Source organism: Parus major, chromosome 4A, assembly GCF_001522545.3.
Source record: "Parus major isolate Abel chromosome 4A, Parus_major1.1, whole genome shotgun sequence".
In the NCBI taxonomy this organism is placed as follows: Eukaryota; Metazoa; Chordata; class Aves; order Passeriformes; family Paridae; genus Parus; species Parus major.
In genome coordinates, this window is record NC_031772.1 from 5,556,731 (window position 1) to 5,579,872 (window position 23,142).

Here is a 23,142-nt window from a genome sequence, read left to right on the forward strand (position 1 = left end):
TTCTGTACTACTGCCTTTATCTTAATTTTCTTCTTAAATCATAATTCTGACTTGGAATCTCCCACTGGTTTGCTTTCAAACTAGTACACTGCCTCATCACTTTCTGGCAGAATCCAGGAACATTTCTGTCGTGACTTTGTCTCCACCAAGCCCTACAGGCATTCCTTTCCCAGATGCCAGCAGGAATGGGATTAGGATGAACCACAAACTGAGGGTAACCTGGGCTATGGAACCTCATTCCCTTTGTCTCTATGGAAATTGTGGAATCCCAGAATGGTTTGGGTTGGAAGGGACCTTCAAGATCATGAAGTTCCACCCCCTGTCATGAGCAGGGACACTTTCCACTATCCCAGGTTGCTCCAAGCCCCATCCAGCCTGGCCTTGGACACTCAGAGGGATGGGGCAGCCACAGCGTTTCCAGGCAACTTCAACAACCCATCCCAAACCACCACATCGGTGCCACCAGAGACCAGGTGGCATCTGCAGAGCTCCACGCAGGGACACTCCATGGCCTGGCCCCACAGAATCCTGCCCAGGAGAGGCAGATATCCAGGATTTTCCCTTTATTCCCTTCCTCCAGGCGGCAGCTGAGTGTCTCCTGGCCCCGCCCATGGCCTTGAGTGGCAGTGAATGAACTGCCCTGACATCTCCTCTTGAAGCAAAGCAAAATGTGTTGAAGGAAAACCAGTTCCAGATGTTTTCCCAGTGTTGCCAAGTTACTCAACATGTTCTGCTTTAGTTGTCAGATGCTTTCAAAGCGATTTCCCTAACTCCGAGCACGAATGGTAAGGGCTCTCCCTGGGAATCTTCTGCCTGGGGCTACCATGGATCTGTATTTTCATAAGAAAAAGACTCAGCTAATGATTAATGTTCCCCAGAGGAAGCGGGGCCTTTCTTTGGGATTTTTCTTCAGTTATTTTTAATTAATTTGTACAACTGGCAGCTACATGAAAGTGCAAAACTCGGGAATAACGCTGGACCCAGCTCCCTTTGCTCCTTCTCTCTGCCCACACCTGGAGCTTGTGGAGACATCACCACCCCTCATTTGTCTGGGGATGAGAAACCCCCTCACCAGGGAGGAATCACTGCTTCCCACTGGGAATTTTCTCTGAGCAAAGAGAAGTTTGTCCACTGAAGGAAAAGTTGAGTTTTACATTAAACCCAACACGGGGCATCTTCTTTAGGGAGAAGAGATAAGATCATTGGATGAAAAAGACAAAGCCCCTTGGGTTTAAGTTCCTGGTTGGATAAATCCTTTAGAGCTCATGTTTTACAAGGTGGCTTTGGGAATGTGAAAAGCATTTGGGATTGCAAAGGGCCCTGCTCTGGTGGACACAGGGCTCAGCATCCCTGGACACACAGGGTAAGGAAGCTCTTCCCCTCCTTATTCAGGCACATTCCTTCTTTATCCAAGCACACTCCCTCCTTTTCCAGGCACATTCCCTCCACTTTGAAATAAAAATAATGCCAGTGGTGTTAAGTGAGACAATGTCACCGTCTGCTTCCCGGGCTGTTCTCTCAGAGAGCAAAGCCAGAGCGCTCGGGGATGGAGGATTAGGAGGTTGTAATGTCAGACCAAAGGCAGGAATTTTATCCGACGGGCTCCTGATGATGGACTGCTCCATACACCACTTCCAGCTGCTCCTGCTCTGGGAACAGCCTTGTCTGGATCCATTTAAGGAGACTGGCAAAGTGTTGAATGCAGCATATGGTGCCCTAAAACCACAAAACTTATTGACAGCAGCCCAGACTCGCTACAGAAAAGATCTCCTTCCAAAGCCTCGCTCTGGGAAGACTCAGCACTTTCCTTCCACTTGCAGCAGGTAAAGCCCATCCCACGCTCCCAGAGAGGATCCGCATCCCCTGTGCTCTCTCTGGCATCTCGTTCTCTTGGGAACACCCCCTGGGAGCCACGGTGTGGATCTCCTGCCCTAGAAGCCTCTTCACTCCCAGTGGATGGGGCTCAAACCTCTCCAGTAGCCACCCAAACCAGCCCAGTTCTGCACTGGCTCCACTTCCATATTCCCTGGGATGCAACACATGCTCCTGACCTCCTAAGGGAAGCCTCCAGTTGGTGTTAGGGAAAGTGAAACTGTTTCTCACAGCTCACAGGTTATCCCAGCAAATCCCTGCCTGCACGCCCTGGAGATGACTTGGGTTGTTGGATCCCACTCCTGCAGCTCTGTGGAAATCATGAAATCATGGAATGGTTTTAGGTTGTTCCACTCTCTGCCATGGGCAGGGACACTTCCTACTGGACCAGGTTGCTTCAAGCCTTGTACAACCTGGCCTTGGACACTTCCACAGCTTCTCTGGGAATCCCACATCACCCATCACCAGCCTGGTCTGATGCTCCATCACCCGTACGGCACAAGGGCTTCGGGGCAGGGAGAAGGACACACATCCCTCAGGATGGTGCCGGATCTGGATGAGGCACAGGGACTGAGGCCGGGCCACCGCGTGCCCGCCAGCACTGCTCAGTGTCACACATGACACAATGAACAGGGCCAGTGACTCAGGGCCACTTGCTGACGCACCACACTGGGCTATTCTTCTCTCTCCCGATGAGTCGCTCCAAGATTGGACACAGTCTATCTCCGAGAGAGGCGCCTGGAATTAGCTTAACTCTTGGCAGTACAGGAGAAATCTAATTTCCTTCAGGATCCGGCTGTCTGGAGGCAGGGACGGGGCTGTGCTCCCTCCCCTGGCCTGCCTGGGAGCTTTTACTCCTTATCAGAGCAGCTCCACAACCCACTGCTCACAGAAAACCAAGGGATTGGATCCTGGTTTGCAGAACTGCTCCATGTCCAACTCTTCTGATTGGTGTAAACTAGGCTGAAATTATATGGATGTCATGAGGAATAGTCAAATGAGAGACATCCTACTTTTTGGATGGCAACAGCAAGGGAATCTGGTCAGGAAACACTCTCCACCTTCCATGAGCACCACCTCTCCCACCCCAAAACCCATGGGACAATGGGATCACAGGCCTCGTCTCTGCAGGACTTTGGGAACAGGCAACTGGTGGTGTGTAAACATCACCCCAAAGCTCTGAGATTCAAGTCAAAGCAGGAATCAAACATTCAGCTGCTTCTCAGAGCCTCTTTGGTCTGGAAATGGGCTGGAAATGTCAGGAAACCTGTGCTTCCCACGAGATGCCTGGTACTTCCTTCTTCCAGCCAGGCAGGAAGTAGCTTTGCTCATGGGGCTCTGCTCACGGGGCTCTGCTTCACCTCCACAGACCAGAAACTACAAAACTCCTACAGGTCATCAGCTCTGAGACTTCTTGCACCCTCACAGGGATCTGGGATCCATTTGGGATGCAGCAGGACATTCCTCCTGCTCCATCCTTGTCTCCTGAAGTGACCCACACAGGGCTCTGCTGTAGGTTCCTGTCAAGAGCCAGCCTGGAAACAGAGGGACCATCCCAGCCCCTCTGGGAGCAGGGAGTGTGTTCACACCCAACTCGTGATCTTGTGCTAAAACACCCTCTCTTCCTTCCCTGCCCACACCCAGGACAAATTACAGCCCCTGGTGCCCGGCCCGGAGGCACCACCTCGCAGTGTCCATGCTGAGAACAGTTCTGGTGGGTGGGTGGAGAATTGGGAGTTTCCCAGGAAATGACCTGGGGATCAGATCCTAGAGATCTGATGTTTGTTTGGGGCTGAATCCCTGGATATGCTGAGCTCAGGTTAAAAAAAATCACCCCAAGTGAGCCGAATGAGGCTGCACCAGCCAGCACCTTGCCTGGCCAAGTCCAGCTGGGCTCCCAGAAATTTCCGGATCTGGGGGCATCCATGGATTGAAACTATTCACAAAAATGCTCCTCCCTAGCTGGGCTTTATTAGTGCCTCTTTGTGTGGGAGACTCTCCCTCCAAGCCAGATTTCTCCAGCCCGTTTGCCCAGTCCTCCTGCCATCCAGTCAATGATTTGTAGCTGGGAAGCATGGAAGGATGCCTTTGGGATTCCCTGCATCCAAACTGTTGCCACGTGGGAACCCTCTCCCTCACAGCCTGTGTGCTGCTGGAGCCACATCTCCCCAACTCCTCACTGAGACCAGTCTCACCAGCCAGGAAGGACAACAGAAAAGGTTACACCAAATCATCAGGACACTTGGCAAAGTGGGATGTGGGAATGCTGGGGACATCCCTCCTGCTCCGTGCCTCCTCCCCCTCCTCCTCCTCACACAGAGGAGCAGGAAAGGCCAGGCTGGAGGAGCAGGTTGGGATGCAGTGAGACCAACCCCGAGTGGTACCACAGTGCAGTGTCACAGCATCCCACTCCTGTCCCCAAACGCCACCAGCCAGGCAGCGCTGCACTGGGGACACTGCGCCCCACCGGGGCGAGTCTGCCCCGAGCCGGTGGCTTTTCCCTGGGACAGGAGTGGGCCAGGCTGTGCCGGGAGGTGCTGCCCCTCAGCCTGCTCCCTCGGGATTCACAGACCCAGGAGAAAAGGAACGAGGGCTGGGCCGACCGTCAAACCTCGGCACGGCGCAAGGGGGAGGCGCGGGCGCCCAAGGCACTCGCGGCAGCGGCCGGGGGACCCTCGGCAGTCCCATGGGGACACCCTTCGATTCCAAGGGACCCCTCCCCTCGGTCTCCCCGCCCCCGTGCTGTTCCTGCCCGCCCGGCGCCTGCGGGGCCGGGAATGCTGGCCCTGCCCGAACCCTTCTGGCGCCGGGTCCCGCAGCCCTGTGCGCGTTAGAGACTCTTCACCACGGGGATGCCCCGCGAGCAGCTCTTGGGGGATGTGCGGGGGTGCGTGTGCGCCACCCCCAATCCCGTGCCTCCCATTGGAGGAATAGCATGTGCCCCCCTTATGGAAAAAGATCTGGCGTTCTCCTTGGAGGTCGGCTCTGCCCTCTGTGTCACTCGTCCCGTGCCACGCTCTCCTCCAGGGCAGGTGGGGCCTCCAGGCTGAGCCCCCCGGCACCGCCGTGCACGCTCGAGAAGGACACCATGGTGTGGAGGAGCATCAGGACCAGCACACACAGTCTGATCCTGCTGCTGCTGCTGAGGCGAGACCCCGCGGAGACCGGCAGCAAGGACGGGGAGTGGGGCTGGTGGTACTGGTGGTACTGGTGGTGGTGGTGGTGGTAGAGGTGGTAGTGGTTCTGCCTCTGGTGATGGAGGTGGGGGTCGTGGCGGTGGAAATGGAGTGACTCTGACGCCGTGGATTTGGGGGATGTGTCCTCGTTGCTGTCTGGGGGGTGCTCGCAGGAGTCCCATTGCACCTCGCAGCACTTGGCCTCCTCGTTGGGCAGCTGGTTCTCCAGCAGCCCTGCAGGAAGGAAGGAAGGAAGCAGAAGGAGGGGTCAGTGGGACACTGAGGATGAGGCTGTGGAGGAAGCGAGCATTGGTGCCCACCAGCAGTGAGATGGGCACACCTGAGAACGAAGACACCCAGACACCCCCTGGGACACATGCCCCAGTGCATCTGTGAGCCTGCACACACCAGCAAGGTGAGCTCAGGGCTCCTCAAATCCTGCTCACAGCAGTTCAAAATTCCCACCCTGCTTTAACCCATCATCTGCAGCTCCTCCCATGCTTTAACTTTCAGTCAGAAGTAGGACTTTCACCTCCTGAGCTGAGATATTGCTGTCTTAACCCCTTATCCCATATCCTTGAGATGGCCGTGTTTCGGCATCAGGCAATGTTTCTACACTGCCCCTCCTCCCAACTCCACCAACTTCCAAACCTGGGAAGTGGCTTGGAAATTCCCCAGGGCTCACCATCACCCCCCGTGCCCGGTGTGAGCCCGGCCCTCCTTACCCGTACAGATGAAGCCAGGCAAACCTCCATAGATCAGCTCGTCATTGTCCGGTAACACGAAGGGGCACCTGGTCTGCACCTCCAGGCAGTATTGCTTGCATGGGATCCGCTGCCGGCACTGCTGCTGGGTCACGTTGAAGTACTCGGAGCACAGCCACGCCTTGTAGACAGCCTGGGGGAAATCATGGAGAGGGATAAGTCATTTCCTAAGCACTGGGATAGCTGGAGCATCGAAGCGTGGAAGAGGAGGGGAGAGCTCCCAGCTCTGGTGGGAAATGTGTGTTGGTATCATTTGTTGAACAGCGATGGATTCAAACAACCCACTGGAGTGTAATGGTGGAACTCATCTATCCAGCTAAATCCACCACAAAAATAAAGCTAATTACCACATGGAATAATGTCCCCTACAGCCAGGCACTGCAACAGATTCTGCCAACATTAGTGACCCAAGAGCTCAGACCATCAAAAAAATTCAAATGCTGTTTATCACCCGTCCCAGAGTATCCTCCTCATCCCCAAGACATCCCACTGCTCTCCTGGGAAGGGGAGGGATTCTCACCTCCTCTAAAGTGCCTTGGCCCCCATCAGCTCTGGACATGGGACAGCAAAACACATCATGGGCTGGTCTTTACTGGAAACTTCCTGCTGGAAAATCTGCTGGACAAAAGCAGCTGGGATGCAGCACATGCAGCCACTGCACCTCAGGCTTGTCCCTCTCTGTCACCAAATAACACCTTCCTCACCTTCCCCACCAGGTCCTGGGAGAGATTCCTGATTCCCTGACATCTGGAACTTCTGCTGTGCCATTTCTTTTGGCTCAAGGGGAAAACTTGTTCATTTTCCATGGATGCTCTGGCACTGGGATGTACCAGCGGTACAGGTGTCTCCATGTGCTCTGTTCACCTTCCTGATACCTCAAGATGTGCTTGGCAACATTTCCAGAAGGAAGAGCACCTTGGGGGCTCAGCTGTGACTGCAAGGCTGTGTCACATTCCCTGCCTCTCCAGCCTGTCCAGTCCTGGGTTTCCCTCTTCCCTCCCAGCCTCCATGTGCCTGTGCCCATGGCAGACAGCTGGGCATAGCCCACACGGCCTCAGTTACAACCATATTCCCAAATTTCCTTTCTCTCCCCAGCATCAGGCACAGGAGAAGTTGTCTCCACTGGCTGTAGCAGAGAGGGAGGGAAAGCTCCCATTTCTCCTGGTGTACATCATTCCTCAGGCTGCAAGAAACCCGTGGCACTTCCAGCTCATCCATGAACTCATGTGGGCACGAGTGACAGCACCGCGGTCATTCCACCACCGCATCCAACTTCCTTTGAAACCAGCTAGAAAGGGCTCCCTGTGATTCAAAGGGAAAGAGTTTCCCTCCTTGGCATGCTTAAAGAAACTCCGTGCTCCTCCTTCCAGCTGCATTTTCATTTTCTGGAGGCTTTAAAGCCATCACTTCTTTGTTTCCCCATGTTTTCCAAAGATCCTTATCATCGTTTGTTTGGACCACGGTAGTGTCTCAGGATTAAAACTGGTTGGGAAATTCTTGGCAAGTTATTTTAGTTTGGTTTTTTTCCCCTGGAAGATGCCAAATCATGAAACCCAGACTTTTTACAGAATTGTGTTAGCTTTGGTGAAACTTCCATCCCAAAAAGTATAAAGGGCACTAGGACACAATTTATGGAGTGAACATTTTGGAGCAGTCCCCAGTACTGTGGCCAGGGTTTTCCTCCTGGGATGAGGGAATGCAGGTGCTTGTTCTCCTTGTCCTGTTGGATGTTAATTACTGGGACACGGTAGAACGGCTCCAGAGGAGGGAATGACTCTGCAGAGTGTGAGGACACAAGCAGGAGAGTTTTGAGGTCTGGGTCTGCATCTCTGAACATGTCATCCCCGGAAGTGTCCAGGGCCAGGATGGGTTTAAGGTCCCTTCCAACCCAAACCATTCCACGACTCCATGATCTGCCCGAGTTGATTCCCTAGAGCTGAGGAGGAAGAGGCCACGCTCTGAAGGGGCCACAACCCCCACTGCAACACTGCCCTCCCTGACGGCCTCTGCTCCCTTGGGGACACGGGGACAGCAAGGAGGACACAGCAGGACCCCTCAGTGGGTGGCACATGGCCCTCTGCAAGCACCACGAGTTTTTCTTGTTGGGAAAGCAGGACCTGGTACTGCTGCTATGGAACCTCAACAGGAGGTAAAGGAGGGTTAGAGAGCTCAGGGGACAGTGACACCTTACACTGAAGGGACACAGCACCAGGGGGTGCAAAATGGGCTCCAAAGCACCCACTGAGTGCCCAGGATTTATTCAGACAGGCCATATCCTTAGTCCAATCTGAGGACTCAAAAAACCCCTGCCTGGACATGATGCTGTTGTTTCCACACGTTCCAGACACACTCCAGTGTAATCTGGAACAAAACACAGAGAGGCCTTATTAATAACCTTAATTATTTGGGCTGCCTTTATAGCAACAAGGAGAGGGTGTCCTGAGAACACCCTGACCCTCAGAGTGTCTGGCAGTGAGGGGCTGGATGAGCTTCTCCTTCCCCTGGTGACCATCCAGGATTTTGGACAGCTGGTGTGGATGACCTGCTTGAATTTGAACTGGCTGAAGTCAGGTGAATTCCTCCCAAAGCCAAGAAATTTTCAGGATTAAAATCCGGATGGATTAACTAAACCACAACCAGCCTGTAGTTTAAAAGAGAATTATGAACACACAAGGAGCTGGATGGACATCACTGGTGTGCCCAGCCCCATCTGGGATGGACACCCTGAATCCATCCCTCCAGCTCAGCCTCTTTTCCAACCCTCATCTGCCTCAGGATAAACATCTCCATCAGTGGGACTTCCTCGTGTTTCCCAAGGAGGTTGTTTTACAGCATTTATCTCGCTGCCTACAAGTTTTCCTTCCTACTTGACCTACATTTTTCCATCCAAAAGTTCACTCCCTTCAATCATTCCCTCCACCATTCCCTCTCCCTGCTCCGTGTTTACACATCTCTAATATTTGCAGATGTCTCACGCTCCCCCTTTAGTCACAACTCAGGCGAGCTCGGCTGATTTACTCACTCCCATTTCCTGCCAGTCTTCTCCCAGCTCCGACTCTCTCCCACGCTGCTTCCCAGATCCCAGTCACATCCCAGCTCCCACCTGGGCTCACATGCAGCCTGGCATGGAGGGTACACTGAGTGCTCCAGCACAGCATTGTGGGCGTCACCTGAGCTCCAAATTTGGGTGGAAAAGGCAGCCGGAACAGGAGATTTCCCAGAGTTTCGTGGGAAGCTGCTTTGGTTCATCCTCCTCTCATGTGGAAACAGAGCTGGCACAAGCAGGCTCTGCATGGATCCACACATATTCCCCCTGAATGTTTGTGATGATTTCCATCAGGGAAATCTGACAGAGGGTTGGGGTCACACACACAGGGACATTCCATGAATTTAATGAAAATATGGAAGGAGAGACTGCAAGGAGCTGGTGATACCACCAGGGAGGGCAGAGCTGGAGCACTCATCTAGAACCTGAACCAGGATTCCCTGGCTGCATTCCATTCTTCCTTCCCTTTCCAGAGCACCTGCCTTCCCTAAGGGAAGCACTGACCCCAGCCAGCCCTTGCCATTCCCTTGTGGCACCCTCCAGGGGCTGCAGCAGGAATTCCTGCAGCTCTGCAGGATGGAAACTGCCTGTGTGTACTCAAAACCAGAGACATCCAAGACCTGCTGGTCCAACAGGGCTCTCCCACTCCACTGGGATCAGGCTGAGACACAGGTAGATCTCCAGGAGATCCTAGTGTCCTCCCATCACTCACCCACAGAAATCCATGTCACAGACAAGGAGAAAATCCCCTGGGATGCTCAAGGTTTTGGTATCTCTAAGCTTACCCCATACAACCTCCTTAGTTCTGCTGTTAGAAAGGACATGTGAGAATTTAGGACAGGAAGAAAATGATTCCCTGCTTAGATCAACTAGGAAAGCTCCCTAGTTTTCATCCTTGCTCTCTCTGGATTCTTCAGGAAGCAGGTTGGGTTGCAATCAGCATTCCCTCCATTCTGGTTTGGCTTTTGGCAGATCTCCAGCCTGGCCAAGTAAATATAAGTGACCTCAACTCCAAAATAGCTTCAATTTGGTGCCCTCTTCCTGCATTTTTAGCTCTGGAGGACTGGCTGCATGACTCTGAGAAAGCACACGGAATTTGGCTGCCCAGGAAAGGAGCCAACTTCAGACACCCAATTTATATGGAAGGAAGAGGACAGACTATCTGTCCACATCAAAATTTTGCAGGTGGGATGAAAAACCTCATCATAAATGACATTAAAAAAAACCCCAAATTGAATTGGATTTCTAATAGTGAATTCAGCTCCCTGTCTGCTCACACTTCCAGTGGGATCTGGAAGCAGCAGTCAGAGGGATGGTGCTTTCACAGGGAATTCTGTGCCAAATGGGAATTCTTCCCTGCCTGCACTATTTCTTCTGTCTCCTGTCAGTACCAGGAGAGCATTCCCCACCAAAGAGCTTCTCCAAAGTCTTTCTGTGTCCTTAGGATTTCTGCACAAATTTGGCCACTTCAAGGCCAGTCCAGTTGCTGCCAGTATGCTGGGAACACTGGCACTGCCTGTGGAACCATCCCAGCTCCACTTTGGGACAACAGAGGAGCAGGGATGGAGCAGCATTCTCAGGATACACCACCACTGCAGAGGATGCAGTGCTTGGGATAGTCTGGATGCCCACCGGGAATGCCAGCTGTAATTAACACAACAAACTGTGTGTTTGTTTTCCCATTTGAACAGGAATCAATGCTCAGGAAGTTTCCCCAAGGAAAATCCTGCTAATGGCACAAATATAACAAACCCTTCTCCTTAATTAGAGGCAGGGATTGGGGCAGCAACCCCATCCCAAAATCCATTTCTCTGGAAGAGGGAGATGCAGAGAGGGAAATAGGGTTGTTTTCCCTACAAAATAACCCCAGAAGAAGATCTGGGAGTGTGCTTGGACCAGAGGTGAGGATCACTATGGAAGTTGGGCTCTACCACCATGACTCTCCTCCTTTCCCTCTTCCCACTGGGTGCACCCAGCTCCCAGCAGGGATGGGAAGAAAAATCCCTGCCTGTCCCTGCCAGATCCCCAGCCTGAAGCATCCCCCTCCCCTTCCAGAGCAGTTCCTGGGACTCACATTTCCACCCTGGCCTGAGAGGAGCATCTGGAGTGGCTGTGCCTCATTAATCTTGGACACAGGGAAATGAGCACTGCTAATGAGCTGCTTGGGCAGCTCTCCAAGCTCTGGCACATCAGGATGCAGCGCGGGAAGCAGGACAGGCTGGGGGGGGAGAGAAGAGCCCCCTTGGATGGCAGAAGATTAAGGGAATGCTGAGGTCCAGGGCCAGCCAGGAGGAGTCACAAACACATCTGCAATGTCCAATTACCACTGTATTCAATTAACTCAGACACTAACAATGTGGAGCTTTAAACCAGCTTCTTTAAGGCATTTTTAAAAATTCTCCTTGCTATGGGCTGTTCCAGCATCATCTCTGGAACAGCTGATTTTTGGTTTCTTTGATAGTTCTGGAGTTGTTATCCCTGCCTTGACACATTCACATGCTCTGGGTTAGGAGAGGGGGGAGAAAAACACCAACCCAACCCTAAACCCCAACAACTGGGCAGGATTATGGGATTTGTATTGTTTTTCCTTCATTTTTAATATAAAGTTGCCTTTTGCCTGGCGATGACAGCACTGGAGCCGCAGCTCCTCCGTTTCCCAACCAGGGGAGCCTCTGCCCATTGTACCCAGCTCCAGAGGGCACGGAGTGGCGGCTGTGGTGGGTGCTGGGATGGGGCTGCCAGCAGGAATGCCTGGGACATGGATGGGGATGGGGGAATGGGGATGGATGCACACAGGCTGCAGGGAATGGCACTGATGGCAATCCCAACTGGAGTGGGTGCTCCTCAGACACCACTGGAAACTCCACATGGAGCTGCTGGGCTGGCTGGCACATGCTCATTCCAGGCTCTCCATTACCCTGCAGCCCACCGCTCTCCAGGGTTGGTTTTCCCAGAAGTTCTCCCTCAGCCATCCCATCCATGACAGCATTTTGCATCCCTCCTGTGTGTTTTTCTGGGCACAGGGTGGTCCAGGTCTGGCACCAACCAGGCTCATCCTCAGGGAAGGTCCTGGGCAGTGGAACGTCCCCTACGCTCCCCAACTGTGACTTCCCACCTACATCCCACAGGACAAGACCATATCCCTTGACCTGAGTGATGAAATCACTTCCAAATTACCTGGAAGCAATTTGTCAGAGCTACTCACTCACCACTCAATCACCTCATGAAGCAGCTGATAGTTTTAAAGTTTAAAACCTTTAGTTTTCATTTTAAAGCATTTTAGCTTTAATTCCCAGTTCCTGGATTAAAGATTGTCTGAAAGCTCCTTCTTCTAGAGGGAAGAGCCCCAAATTTCCCCTCCAAACAACTCAAACCCAGTCTGAGACACACAATGCCTCAGGTACTCATTGGCCAAAACTAAAAGAAAGTAGCTTTAAAGCGTGACCCCCCACACACCTCAAGGCCAGGTAACAACTGTCACACTATGTCATGATACCAGGCAGCTCAACTCATGCCTTGGGAAGGAGTGGAGTGGAAAAGAATGGGAAAACCAGCACCCCAAGCTGTCTCTGCAACCACACACATACAACCCCAGCACCCAGAGGTGATGGGCAGGGGGGTGGCAGTGCCAGCTCCCAGCCCTGGGAATGCTCTGAGGGGACAGACACCACAGTCACAGCCTCCTGGCTTTGCTCATCAGCTCATGGCACCGAGGGCTGCTGTGTGCAGAGCCCAGGGAAAAGCCTGGTCTCATCCCAGCAGATGCCACACTCCCCTTGGAACAAACCCAGGAGGAAGAGCTTATGCTCATGGTTGTACTGAAGCAGGGAGCATTCCCTGGAAGAGCAGAGCTTCTGGAGTCACTTTGGACACCTCTGGCAGCTCCTGTGCTGAGGGGACAGAGCACGTGGCACCCTGACATGGCCATGTGCCTGTGTCTATTGATTAATCACAGTAATTAATGGCACAGCTGGATGAACAGGAAGGCAGTGACCGCTGCCAGGCCCTCCTGCTTCCCACAGCCAGTGCCTGTCTCTGTGCATGTCACAGGTTGCTCCATGTTCTTGCCCAGCAGTGTCTGCAGCCCCTTCCCTCCCACCACAGCTCCCACTTTTCCCAGTGCAGGCTGGAGGTTACCCCCTGTCCAGCCACCCAGCCCTGCCCAACCACTCCTACAGCCCATTGCAGGAGGCTCTTGTTCCCAGATCACTGCTACAAAACATCCCAATTCCCATGGAATATTTCCATTTCATTATCAAACCCCACCTCAGGGTAGATGCATCCTCTCTCCAAGGGGGGTGAGCACAGGGTGACAGTGCTCTGCTCATGGATGGGAGCTCTTATCCCAGCATTCCTGATGTCAGTCTCCTGTTCAGTCCCCCCTCCTCACATCCTGGCTGTGTCCTCTGCAATGACCCTGGGAATTCCCTGGCAGTGTCTGGGACATGGTGGTCCAGCCATGGTGGGCTGCCTGTGGGCACTGCTGCCAGACCCCAGGCACAGCCAGTCCCTGTCCCATGATCCCAGCCAGGGAGGAGCATTGTGAGGCCACAGGGACCAGCATTCCCAGGCTGCAGTTAATCCAGGCTGCTGCTCCATGCTCCCCTTTCAAAAAGGGTCTTGGCTGAGGAGAGAGGAGAGAGAGGAGACAGGACAGAGGACAGAGGAGAGAGGACAGAGGAGAGAAGCAAAACTTGTCAGGAAGGGAAGGCCAGATGGAGTGTGGAGGTTTGTGTGGGAAGGGGGTGGACACCAGGAGACAGGAGTTGATGGCCAGGGAGAGAGCAGCTCTCATTGGCATCTGAAGGGCTCTGTCCCTGTGACACCACATGGCCATGCCCCGAGGTGGAAGAAGAGAGACCAGACCTCCAGTTCCAGGGCCTCACTACACTCAGAACAAAGTTCTTCCCAATATCCCATCTCACCCTGCCCTCTGGCAGCAGGAAGCCATTCCCAGTGTCCTGTCCCTCAAGGTATTTGTCCCAAGTTCCTCTCTAGCTCTCCTGGAGCCCCTTTAGGCAAGTGAAGGGGTTCTAAGGTCTCTCTGGAGCCTGCTCTTCTCCAGGTGAGCACCCCCAGCTCTCCCAGCCTGGCTCCAGAGACGCTCCAGCCCTCAGAGCAGCTCTGTGGCCTCCTCAGGATTGCTCCAGCAGCTCCATCCCTGTACAATCCCTCACCTGCGAGCCCCCAGTGGGTCAGATACCAGCCCATCCTGCCAGCCCAATGACTTAAAAAGTAATTAAAGACCTCTGCAAAACTGCAGCTGAACACGATGGAGTTGGGGACAGAGGGAAAGTGAGGTCCCTGCAATCCATTAGAATGGCTTGAGGAATTCACTCCCATTAGATCCTGCTGCAGCCAGGGGCTTAGCAGGATTCAAAAGTGGATTAAACATTTATACAGCTAATGAGAACATCCTGTTACATTAGATAGGATATAAAAAAATAAAGGCGAGACACTTCAGTGCCACGAGCCATATATTACCCGCCAGTGATGGGGGCGAGGGAGAAGTTTCTCTGCTCATCCCCCTTCCAAGGAAGTGGTGAGGTTGGAAAATTGTTCTCAGGATGGTGTGAGCATCCAGCCCAGCAAGGGCTATCTGGCATCCAACACCTATGGAAGGGGATAATCCTGTACTCTGCCAGGAGTCCCCTGCACAGCATCCCGTGAGGTCCCATTTGGCTTGAGTGGGAATGGGACAAGGTATAAGGCAGCAGGAGGAACATGGTCCCTCATGTCATCCTTGTGAACCCCACAGAGATGGGCAAGCAGCAGGATCTGGCCCATCCCTGCTTCCTCATGGAGCAAACTGTGAGGAGACAGGAGCATCCCGGCTCCTGGGCACCTTCCATGGTCACAGGGAAGTGTGGAGTTTTCCACGCTCATGCTGGGCCCTGCAGCCACCTCAGCTTGTGCCCACAGGTCCCTTAAATGCAAGCAAAGATGATTTTGAGATGCTTATCAGCACTCCTGGCAGCTCCTACTGCTGGAGACACACAACAGGCTCATGTCAGACCCGAGAGCTGCAACCTCTGCTTTTCTATCCCTGGCTGAACACCACTTGCAGAGATCTCCCGCTCCCTTCCAGGGAGGGAAAGCCCCAGGATAACTCCCAGTCTCCGTGGTGAGCAGCAGGCAGGCGCTCCCGGCTGGCATCGCTCCTCAGGCAGCGAATCCCGAGGGATGCGTTACTGCAGGGAAGCCCCATTCCTGCTGCTCTCCCCTGGAGCAAGCCCAGGACAGGCTGGGGCTATCCCTGTCCCTGATTATGCTCTGCAGAGTAGAAGTGCTTCCCCTGCATTCCCATGAGCAAGGGATGTCTGGAGAGAGGTCCCAGGAGCACGCTCCAAGCCAGGCTGCCACCCCGGAGCTCCTGGTGCTTCCCCACAGTCTCATTTGAATGGGAGAGCAAGGAATGATAACAAGCAACACGGCATGGCAGGAAAACGCTGCTCCCTGCACACACAGGCAGACATCCCTGTGGATTCCTCCTCTCCACATCTATGGAAAATGACACAGACGGCAACCAGCTCCAAGGAATATGACACTGAAGACCAAGAACAGGTCAGAGAGATGCCCAGGTCTGAAGGGGGTTGAACTCCTTACATTAAAGAGAGAAACACAGCTCCAGCTCTGCTAGCACCAGTCAGTCCTTCCCAAACTGCAGCCGTTCAGAAAATGCCAAGAAAATTCCACTTGCCTCCTCTCCCTGTGCAAACACCAGCAGTGGGGAATGATTGGGACTGGTGCCTGTGGGCACAGGGGTTCCAGGCCCCCTGATCTGGGCAAACCCAGGTGCTGGCACACCCCTCACCAGGAAATCCCACATCCCAGCCACTTCCAGGCCCCCTCTCCAGCTCTACCTTCACTCTCCTGTCCATCCACAGCCTCCACCCACCAGCAGAGCTGCAGAGCTGCTGTGCAGGGATAAAATTCCAGCCAAGATGTCAAACACGTGTATCTGTTACTCCCAAAAGGATGAGCAGAGCAGGTGGCTTTACCTTCTCCAGCCAGGACCAGGAACACCAGGATGCTGGCACGGACAGGGCTCTGGAAAACCAAATCCTTGCCAGGTGAGGCCATTTCATGCTGCTTTTTAAACAGTGGCCACATTGGCAGCATCTGGGGGAGTCAATGCCGCCAGCACCAGCTGTGACACCCCAGGAGCACAGCTGGGAGAGAGGCCCCAGGGAAAAGCCAGGAGCTGGGAAGAGGAGTGAGGCTGAAGCAGGCGAGCCATTCCAGGCAGGCAGCTGCTGGCTCTGCCCACGGGAATGGGGCTGGAGCAGCATGGACAGATGGCTACTTCTTGCCCAGGCAGCCTCCGTGTCTCATTCACAGATTTGCTGTCCCTGAGTCATTGCCCTTCAAAGGACAGCGGAGCTGAGCTCCTGCGTGGAGCCAGGCATGAGTCGCATCCTAATGGCATCCCGGTGACAGCAGGAATAGCCCCCCGGCAGCCAAGTACATCCTGCCTCTGCCTGCCTCCCACCCTGCAGGGCAGCTCTAGAGCCCACAGCAGAGGAAAAGCCTGTGGGGCATCCCTAGGGACAGGCCTGGGGCTGTTTTGACAAACCCTCTCTGTGTGTAATGCTTGGCACTGCCCAGCACTGGGGTCAGGCCAGGCCATGTGTGATCCCCACTGGGCACGAACGGCTCCTTTCCTGATGGGAAAGAATCCTGTCCTCAGGCAGGGACCAGGTAGGTGAAGCCCGTTGTGAGGGCAGGTCCAGCTGGGTTCAAGCAGACACCCTGTGCATCCTCTCCCTCCTCCTGGTGCTGGTGTGGGAGGTGCTGCCTCCTCTCCCAGATGCGCGCAGGGCTGGAAGTCAGCATGGCACCGGCAGATCCCTTTGTCCATGGGGAGCATGGATCACTGCCTGGTAGGAAAAGCAGCGTGGCAAGACAGCCCTGACCTGGTCAACCACAGGCAGCCTGTGACAATGGATGTGCACAGCAAGGGGTTTGGGGGTCGTGTGGTTTTCCCAGCTCTCACACTCCGCTGATATCACCACACGCGCTGCTGAGCTCCTGACTCCCAGAGCCTTCCCGCACCACACAGAGCAGCCGGATACTTTCCATCTCCAGCTGCTGAGGTGGCACCTCTGAGGAGCTCATCCCACCCTGCTGGTGAAGCCCCTGTGCCCACCGTGCTCCCAGGCATGGAGAAGAACCTGGACTTGCAGCAGGCGAGCTGGGATGGCAGCAGGCACAGCCGGGAGCACACGGAGAAGGAACAGGCATCGGAGCCTGTGGCACTTGGAGCTACTGGTGACAGTTTGATGGAGACAGATGTCACCCTCCCTCGCTGTCCCTGCACCATTTGCCGACCTGCCTGTTGCTCCATGGAGACCTGCTGCTGCCTTTGGAAACTTGTGGGCTGTCCCTGCAGCACCACTGACAGACACAAGTGAGGATAGGCAGACAACAAGGACTGACAGACAACCAGAACAAAGGAGGCAGCCAAACACCATCCAATGCCCCCATAAACCCCTCCCATTCACACCCTGACCCCACCCCAGGCAGCTTCACCCCACAGCACCTGTGTAGGTTCCGCCTCCAGCCCACCACACACTCCCAGGTCTCAACCTCAAGGAAAATTCAAGACTGTCCAAGCAGCATCTGAGCATTCCCACTCCCGCCTGGCTTGCAGCCCTCACAAGTCCCAGTACCACTGGCACATTCCTGACACCGCTACATCCTTTATTCCATCAGTTCCGTTTTTGTTTCTCCTGTTTTCCAAGCCTTGATCTCAGTTTTCAAGCATCAAGGAGGTACCAGACACAAGGCACTGGAACTGGGCAGCCACAGCACATGCAGACTAAACCCACCATGGTCCTTTAGCCCAAATTCTTTATACAACTGAATCACATCTTTGTACAGGGCTGCAAAAAAATTCCCTTTGCTCCCATGGAATAGGTGGGGAACATGGAGCCACACACTCGGCTAAGTTTGTGCACGTGCTCCTGCTCGAGCTGCCAAATGACTGCGCTGATTTGCTGGAATTACTTCGGAATTCACTCTGGAACCTTTTTTCACCTCATGAAACACCTCACTGGCCAGGCTGGTTTTGGAGGAGAAGCTCTGGAGCAGACACAGGTGTTTGGGAGCAGCCTCTCCCCTCCCAGGTGCTGCTGCTCCTGGTGCACCAAACGCTCCACACTGAACCAGGTCCAGGGAGCAACTTTGCAGTCACCTGTCCACAGATTCTCTGGAAGCCTCAGTACTAAAGTAACTCCCTTTAAAAAGCACAAGCTTTTGGTGAAACCACTTTTGTTGTGGTTCTCAAGGGACCTTCCCTCTGTGCAAGGAGCCATCCAGGCCAAGAGCAGGAGTGCACCAGGTTGAGGCAGTATTTTGGACAAGCCCAGCCCAAAAAAACCCCTCAACTTGAGTTACTTTTGTGAGGGTAAAACGCTGCTTTGGTTCCCCCAAGAGGTATCCCTGGCACTGGGATAACCCCAAGACATGGTGTTTCTAAAGCTCCTGGCATCTGCAGGCTCAGGTTTCCAGAGGATGTTCCACAGGGAGGGATGCTCCGCAGTGATGCCCATTACTGATGCTATTCCTGGTTAAACAAGAGCCAGAAAACAGGACCCCAGAGGCTGCTGAACGAGGGCACTGGGGATTTGCTTCCTGCTCCGTGTGGGCTGTGCCAGGGGCGATGCCAGAGCAGGAGCAGCCTCCATTTCTCACCACATCACTGTGAAGCCTCAGGAGTGAAATCCTGCCCTGCCAGGGGTACTGGGGAAACCAGAGGTGCAGAACCAGATCCCACAGCCACGGGCCCGTGTGCAGAAAAACCTGATAATCTAATCACATCTGAGATGCTACAGGTCCTGTCCAGCCCAGCCTGCCCAGCTCTGCTGCCAGCTCCCTCCTGCCTGTCAGCCCTTCTCTCGCCACAGCTTTGTTTCTTGCAGCCTAATGACTCTTTAATTCCGCAGGCTTTGTCCCATAGATCTTGATTTGCCCCAGGACCGGTGGGAGGGGGCACTTTTGGGAACTGTTGGGGCGGGAGCCAGCACGCAGAGCTTGGCCTTGGCACGAGCAAAGCTCTCATCTGGCGTCTGAGCTGGAGCAACACTGCTCTTTTCCTGTTTGGAAAGATGGGAAAAAGGCACAACTGAGCCCTAAGCAGGACACTGCTTTGGAAGGACAGCGATTTCCTCCTGCACTGAGTCCTGCAAAGCCTGGGCTGACAATTTGAGTGCTGTTTCTGCCTCACATTTCCTGATGGATATACAAATCCAATATACGTGTTGCCAGGCTGTGACCTCCTTTGGTCACAGGAGGATGCTCCAAAGTGTCCCCACAACTGTGCACCAAGTTCATTGTGTCTTGCAGTGACAAAGGGTACAAGTCACATAGCAACAGGTGAGATGGAGGTGTCCAGCAGCTGCTCCTGACTCAGTTAATGACTTTTCCCACTTATGTTCAGAAAAACACAGGTGTTTTCTACCTTTTATCCACATCATCCCTACCTAGCACCGTGACCCAGCAGCTGGCAGGCAGATCCCTGCAACATGAGGTGAAACGTATTTGAGAAGATGGATGAACCCTGTGGACTCACTTCCTTCTCTTCCTCCTGTTCACAGGATGCTGGTGCCCCGTCCATGAGTGTCCCTGTGGGAGTCAGACCCCCCCAAAATCCCAACAAATGGGAAATGCAAACAATAAACCCCAGAAGTGCATCTTCATGATTTACTGTCCTTCAGCCACAGGGATTTCTGGGGTTAGTTGTAAGAGTAACAAATAAAACATTTCCAAGGAGTGATTTGGAAGTTGACAGTGCTGCACAGGTATAACAACATGTGCAGAAAGTGGGATCTGCCCAGGAATGATCCCCAAGCAGAAAATAAAGAGGCAGAGTATTACTGCACTGAGTAATCTCAGCATCTGAATTACACACAGACCCCACCATTTCATGGGGTTCCTATCTCCCAGGGACACTTTGGTCCAGTCTTTCCCAATCGCCAGGCACAGATGGATCCAGGGCTGGGATGCCTAGGATGCTGTTTCCCCTCCTGGCAGCACCTCCCTTTTCTCCCCAAACCTGAGGGCAGCTCTCAAGATGATTTATTAACAGGGAATTATGTGTCTCCTAAAACCAATCCACAACACTCAGACGCTTCAAAACTTTTAGCTTGGGGTCAAACCTGCTGCCGTAAGAAGGAATTGGCAGCTCCAGTTGGGATTTGGTGTTGCTGTTGTTTGAAATGAGGTGGAATAAAAAGCCAAAATCACTGGAGTGGTTTGGCTGCCACAGAGTTCCCTGTGAGCTGTCTGTTGAGCCAGACTTCTTAGGCACCGAATTCCAGAGGGATCTGTGGCTCTGCAGAGGAAGGCTGTGAGCAGGTGAGCTGGAGCTGCTGTGCTTCCTCATCTTTTATTTTCCAGCTGCTGTTATGGAATGGCAGGGATGCAAATGGGAAGCATGGGGGCTAACCCTCCATGCACAGCCCCGCTCCCATGGTCCTGTGTCCCAGAATTATCATTTAAATCCTGTTTCTCCAGCTCCAGAGCTTATGCAGCCAGAATCCTGCTGTGAGGGCTCTGCAGGAGTTCTCACACTGGCTGAACTGCACATTCCACTCTGTTTTCCTCCACTCCTCTCCTGTTTTCCTGTTATTTACTCTCAGATATTATCACCATCAAGCAATAGCTCTGCCATCCCTCACAAACAGGTATCATCCAGCATCTGGATGGGAAATACAAATTCAAACTGCTTCAAAAATCCCGCCAGCCACATTTTTCCAAGGCAATGAGTAACTGCAGTCCCTGCTCACGTCCAGAAACCACAAAATCAGGCCAAAACTCCCTCCTCACCACAATGCTGGAGGGGTCTGGCATTAGCCTCAATTCACAGATGGAGAATAGCCACTGAGAGGGAAAAGCTGAATCTCATGGATGCGAAAGGCTGGAATAAGACACATAAATACGGAGTGAATGGCCTTAAACAAAGCAGCCTGATTTTCAGGAGCAACCAAAAGGATGGGAGCCGTGAAGGCTTCGGTGGGAGTGTGTAGACTCAGGCACTCCCATGGGAATTTCCCAGTGGGTGGCCCAGGGGAGTGTGCACAGGTTGTCCCTGCTCCTCCTGCCTCCTGTTCCCAAGTGCTGCCTGTGGAATGCAAGGCTGGAGCTCACAGATGCTCTAAGGATGCTCTAAGGATGCACTGACACAACACGGAACCAGTTTAAGAGGGCTGAGTCCTGCCACTGCCTCCAGCTCTGCATCTCCCCAGCACATTTCCTGCTCTCCCATCAAGGATGTTAAACCCAGGGACACTTAATGGAGACTCACTGAAGCACTGCTCTGTTTCTACATATTTTGGAGTCCCAACATGATGATTATTTTCTCACCTCTTTTGCTTCTCTCTCTGGGTCTCCCAGCAGCGGTGGAAGCTAAGCCTGAATCTGGAATGTTTATGCTCCACCAGACTTGGCACAGGGAGATCCTGATCCTGCTGGGCCCCTGGAAGCGGGAGCAGCACAATGGACAGCACCAAACTCCCTGTGGAAGTGGAGCAGTAGGACCAAACTACTCAGAGCAGGCTGAATGCTATGTCCCTTGGAAACATGAGGAATTTGGGAAGCAGACTGTGATTACCTGCCTTGGCCCAGGCCCAGAATGCAAGCACAGGCTCCTGCTCAAACCCAGCACCTCACCAGAGCGACCCTTGGAGCAGTGGCCAGGATCTCAGCAACGTGGCCTTGGTGAAAGACACCTCAGTGTCCCAGTGCTGCTCTTGGTGCTGCTCCCGCACTTTCCCAGGGCATGAACATCACTTCAAGAGCTTCCCTGCAAGTCCAAGTGTCCCTCAAAACTCCTGTCCCAGAAGAAGAGCATCCAACCCTGTTGTACTACCAGGGAGGAAGCTCTGCCACCATCCCTGTGGGGACAATGCTGTCACACTGCCCAAGACACAGTTCCGAGAAAGGGAAGCAGGTTTAATTCCGGAGACCATTGCTCTTCCCAGAGGTGATGTCTGGAGATGAGCCAGGCAGCTTGCAGCAGGTGGAAGCTGGAGGCACCACAGGCTTGTAAGAATGGAACATCCAGGAGAACCACACTAGGGGTCTTATGGAGATCCAACCACAACTCTCATCTGGGAGAGAAGATGGCTCCATCTGAGCCTCAATCCCATTGATGCTGGGAGATGCAACCAACCCATCAGCTTTCAGAACAGGGGCTGTACCCCAGGGCTGAGAACACTCAGTGACACTGGGGAGAACACCAAGATGGGAGGCACATCCCAGCACTCCTGGGTCAGCTCCCTGGGCAGAAAGGGTGAAAAGAGCTGGAAAACAGCAGCTGCATACAGGGATGGGGCCCTGAACCACGGTTCATCTCAGGTCACTGCTGGTCTAATGACAGCCAGGCAGAACCCTGGGCTGTCCCAGGAGCAGCAGCAGATCTGAGGCAAAGGTGAAGGGCCCCACAGCTGCCCCAGCTCAACCCCCGTGTGCACAGGGGTGCACATGGAAAGGGGAGTGGATGAGGCTGGCAGGGATTGGGGCGTCAGGAGTGAGGTGCTTGGACTGAGGTAGCACATCAGGATTGGGGTGTCAGGAGAGGGGTGTTGGGGGTGGTGTGTCAGGACTGGGGTGCTGGGAGTGAGGTGTCGAGTCGGGTGCTCAGACTGAGGTGCTGGGAGCAGGGTGTTGGGAATGGAATGTTGGGAGCTGCCCGTGTGTGCAGAGGTGTGAAGGGATGTGTGAGTGCTCATTCAGGCCAAGTCCTGCTTTGCCTTCTCTGTCCCACCACCCTGTCCAGCCTTCCCAAGGGTTCCAGACCTGTCCCACCACCACTGCCACGAGAGATCTGGAGAGCAGAAGGAGATCCCAGCCTGCAGGAAGGTGTGAGAGCAGGGGGACCACGGTACCGCCACAGCACAGATCCCCCTGCGGCCCAGCTCACCCGGGACGGCCCCTCGTACCTTGCAGTCCGTCAGGCAGGATCTGACCGAGTACTCTTCCGATTGCAAGTACTTCTCCAGCAAGAGGTCGAACTCCTCATATTTTTCCTGAGCGTGTTGGTCCAGCCGCTGGTACGCCTGGACGCAGCTGCTACAGGCCTCCCCGCCCAGCGCCCCGGCCGCCGCCACCACCAGGTCCACCATCAGGTTGTCCAGGCTGCAGTCCAGGCCGTCGGGGCCGGCCATCTCTCGCAGCAGGTCCCAGATCGTGTAAGTATCACAAAAGGAGAGGTTGAAGTTCCTGAAGTAAGCCTGCAGGAAGGTCCTTTTGGAGGAGGGCGAGGCGAAGAAGGGCGCGGCGG

The 23,142-nt window shown here is 53.9% G+C and overlaps 1 protein-coding gene across 1 annotated transcript in view; it reads right to left on the minus strand.

The window, feature by feature from the left end:
- Positions 1-2,242: 2,242 nt before the first annotated feature.
- FAM155B (family with sequence similarity 155 member B) overlaps positions 2,243-23,142 on the minus strand; it is a 21,894-nt gene continuing 994 nt past the window's right edge. Inside the window, exons 2-4 of the mRNA XM_015625998.1 lie at positions 22,802-23,141; positions 5,774-5,945; positions 2,243-5,282 (exon numbers count right to left, since the gene is read on the minus strand). Coding sequence (XP_015481484.1) covers positions 4,870-5,282; positions 5,774-5,945; positions 22,802-23,141 — 925 coding nt within the window. The 3' untranslated portion in view covers positions 2,243-4,869. The remainder of the gene's footprint in view (positions 5,283-5,773; positions 5,946-22,801; position 23,142) is intronic.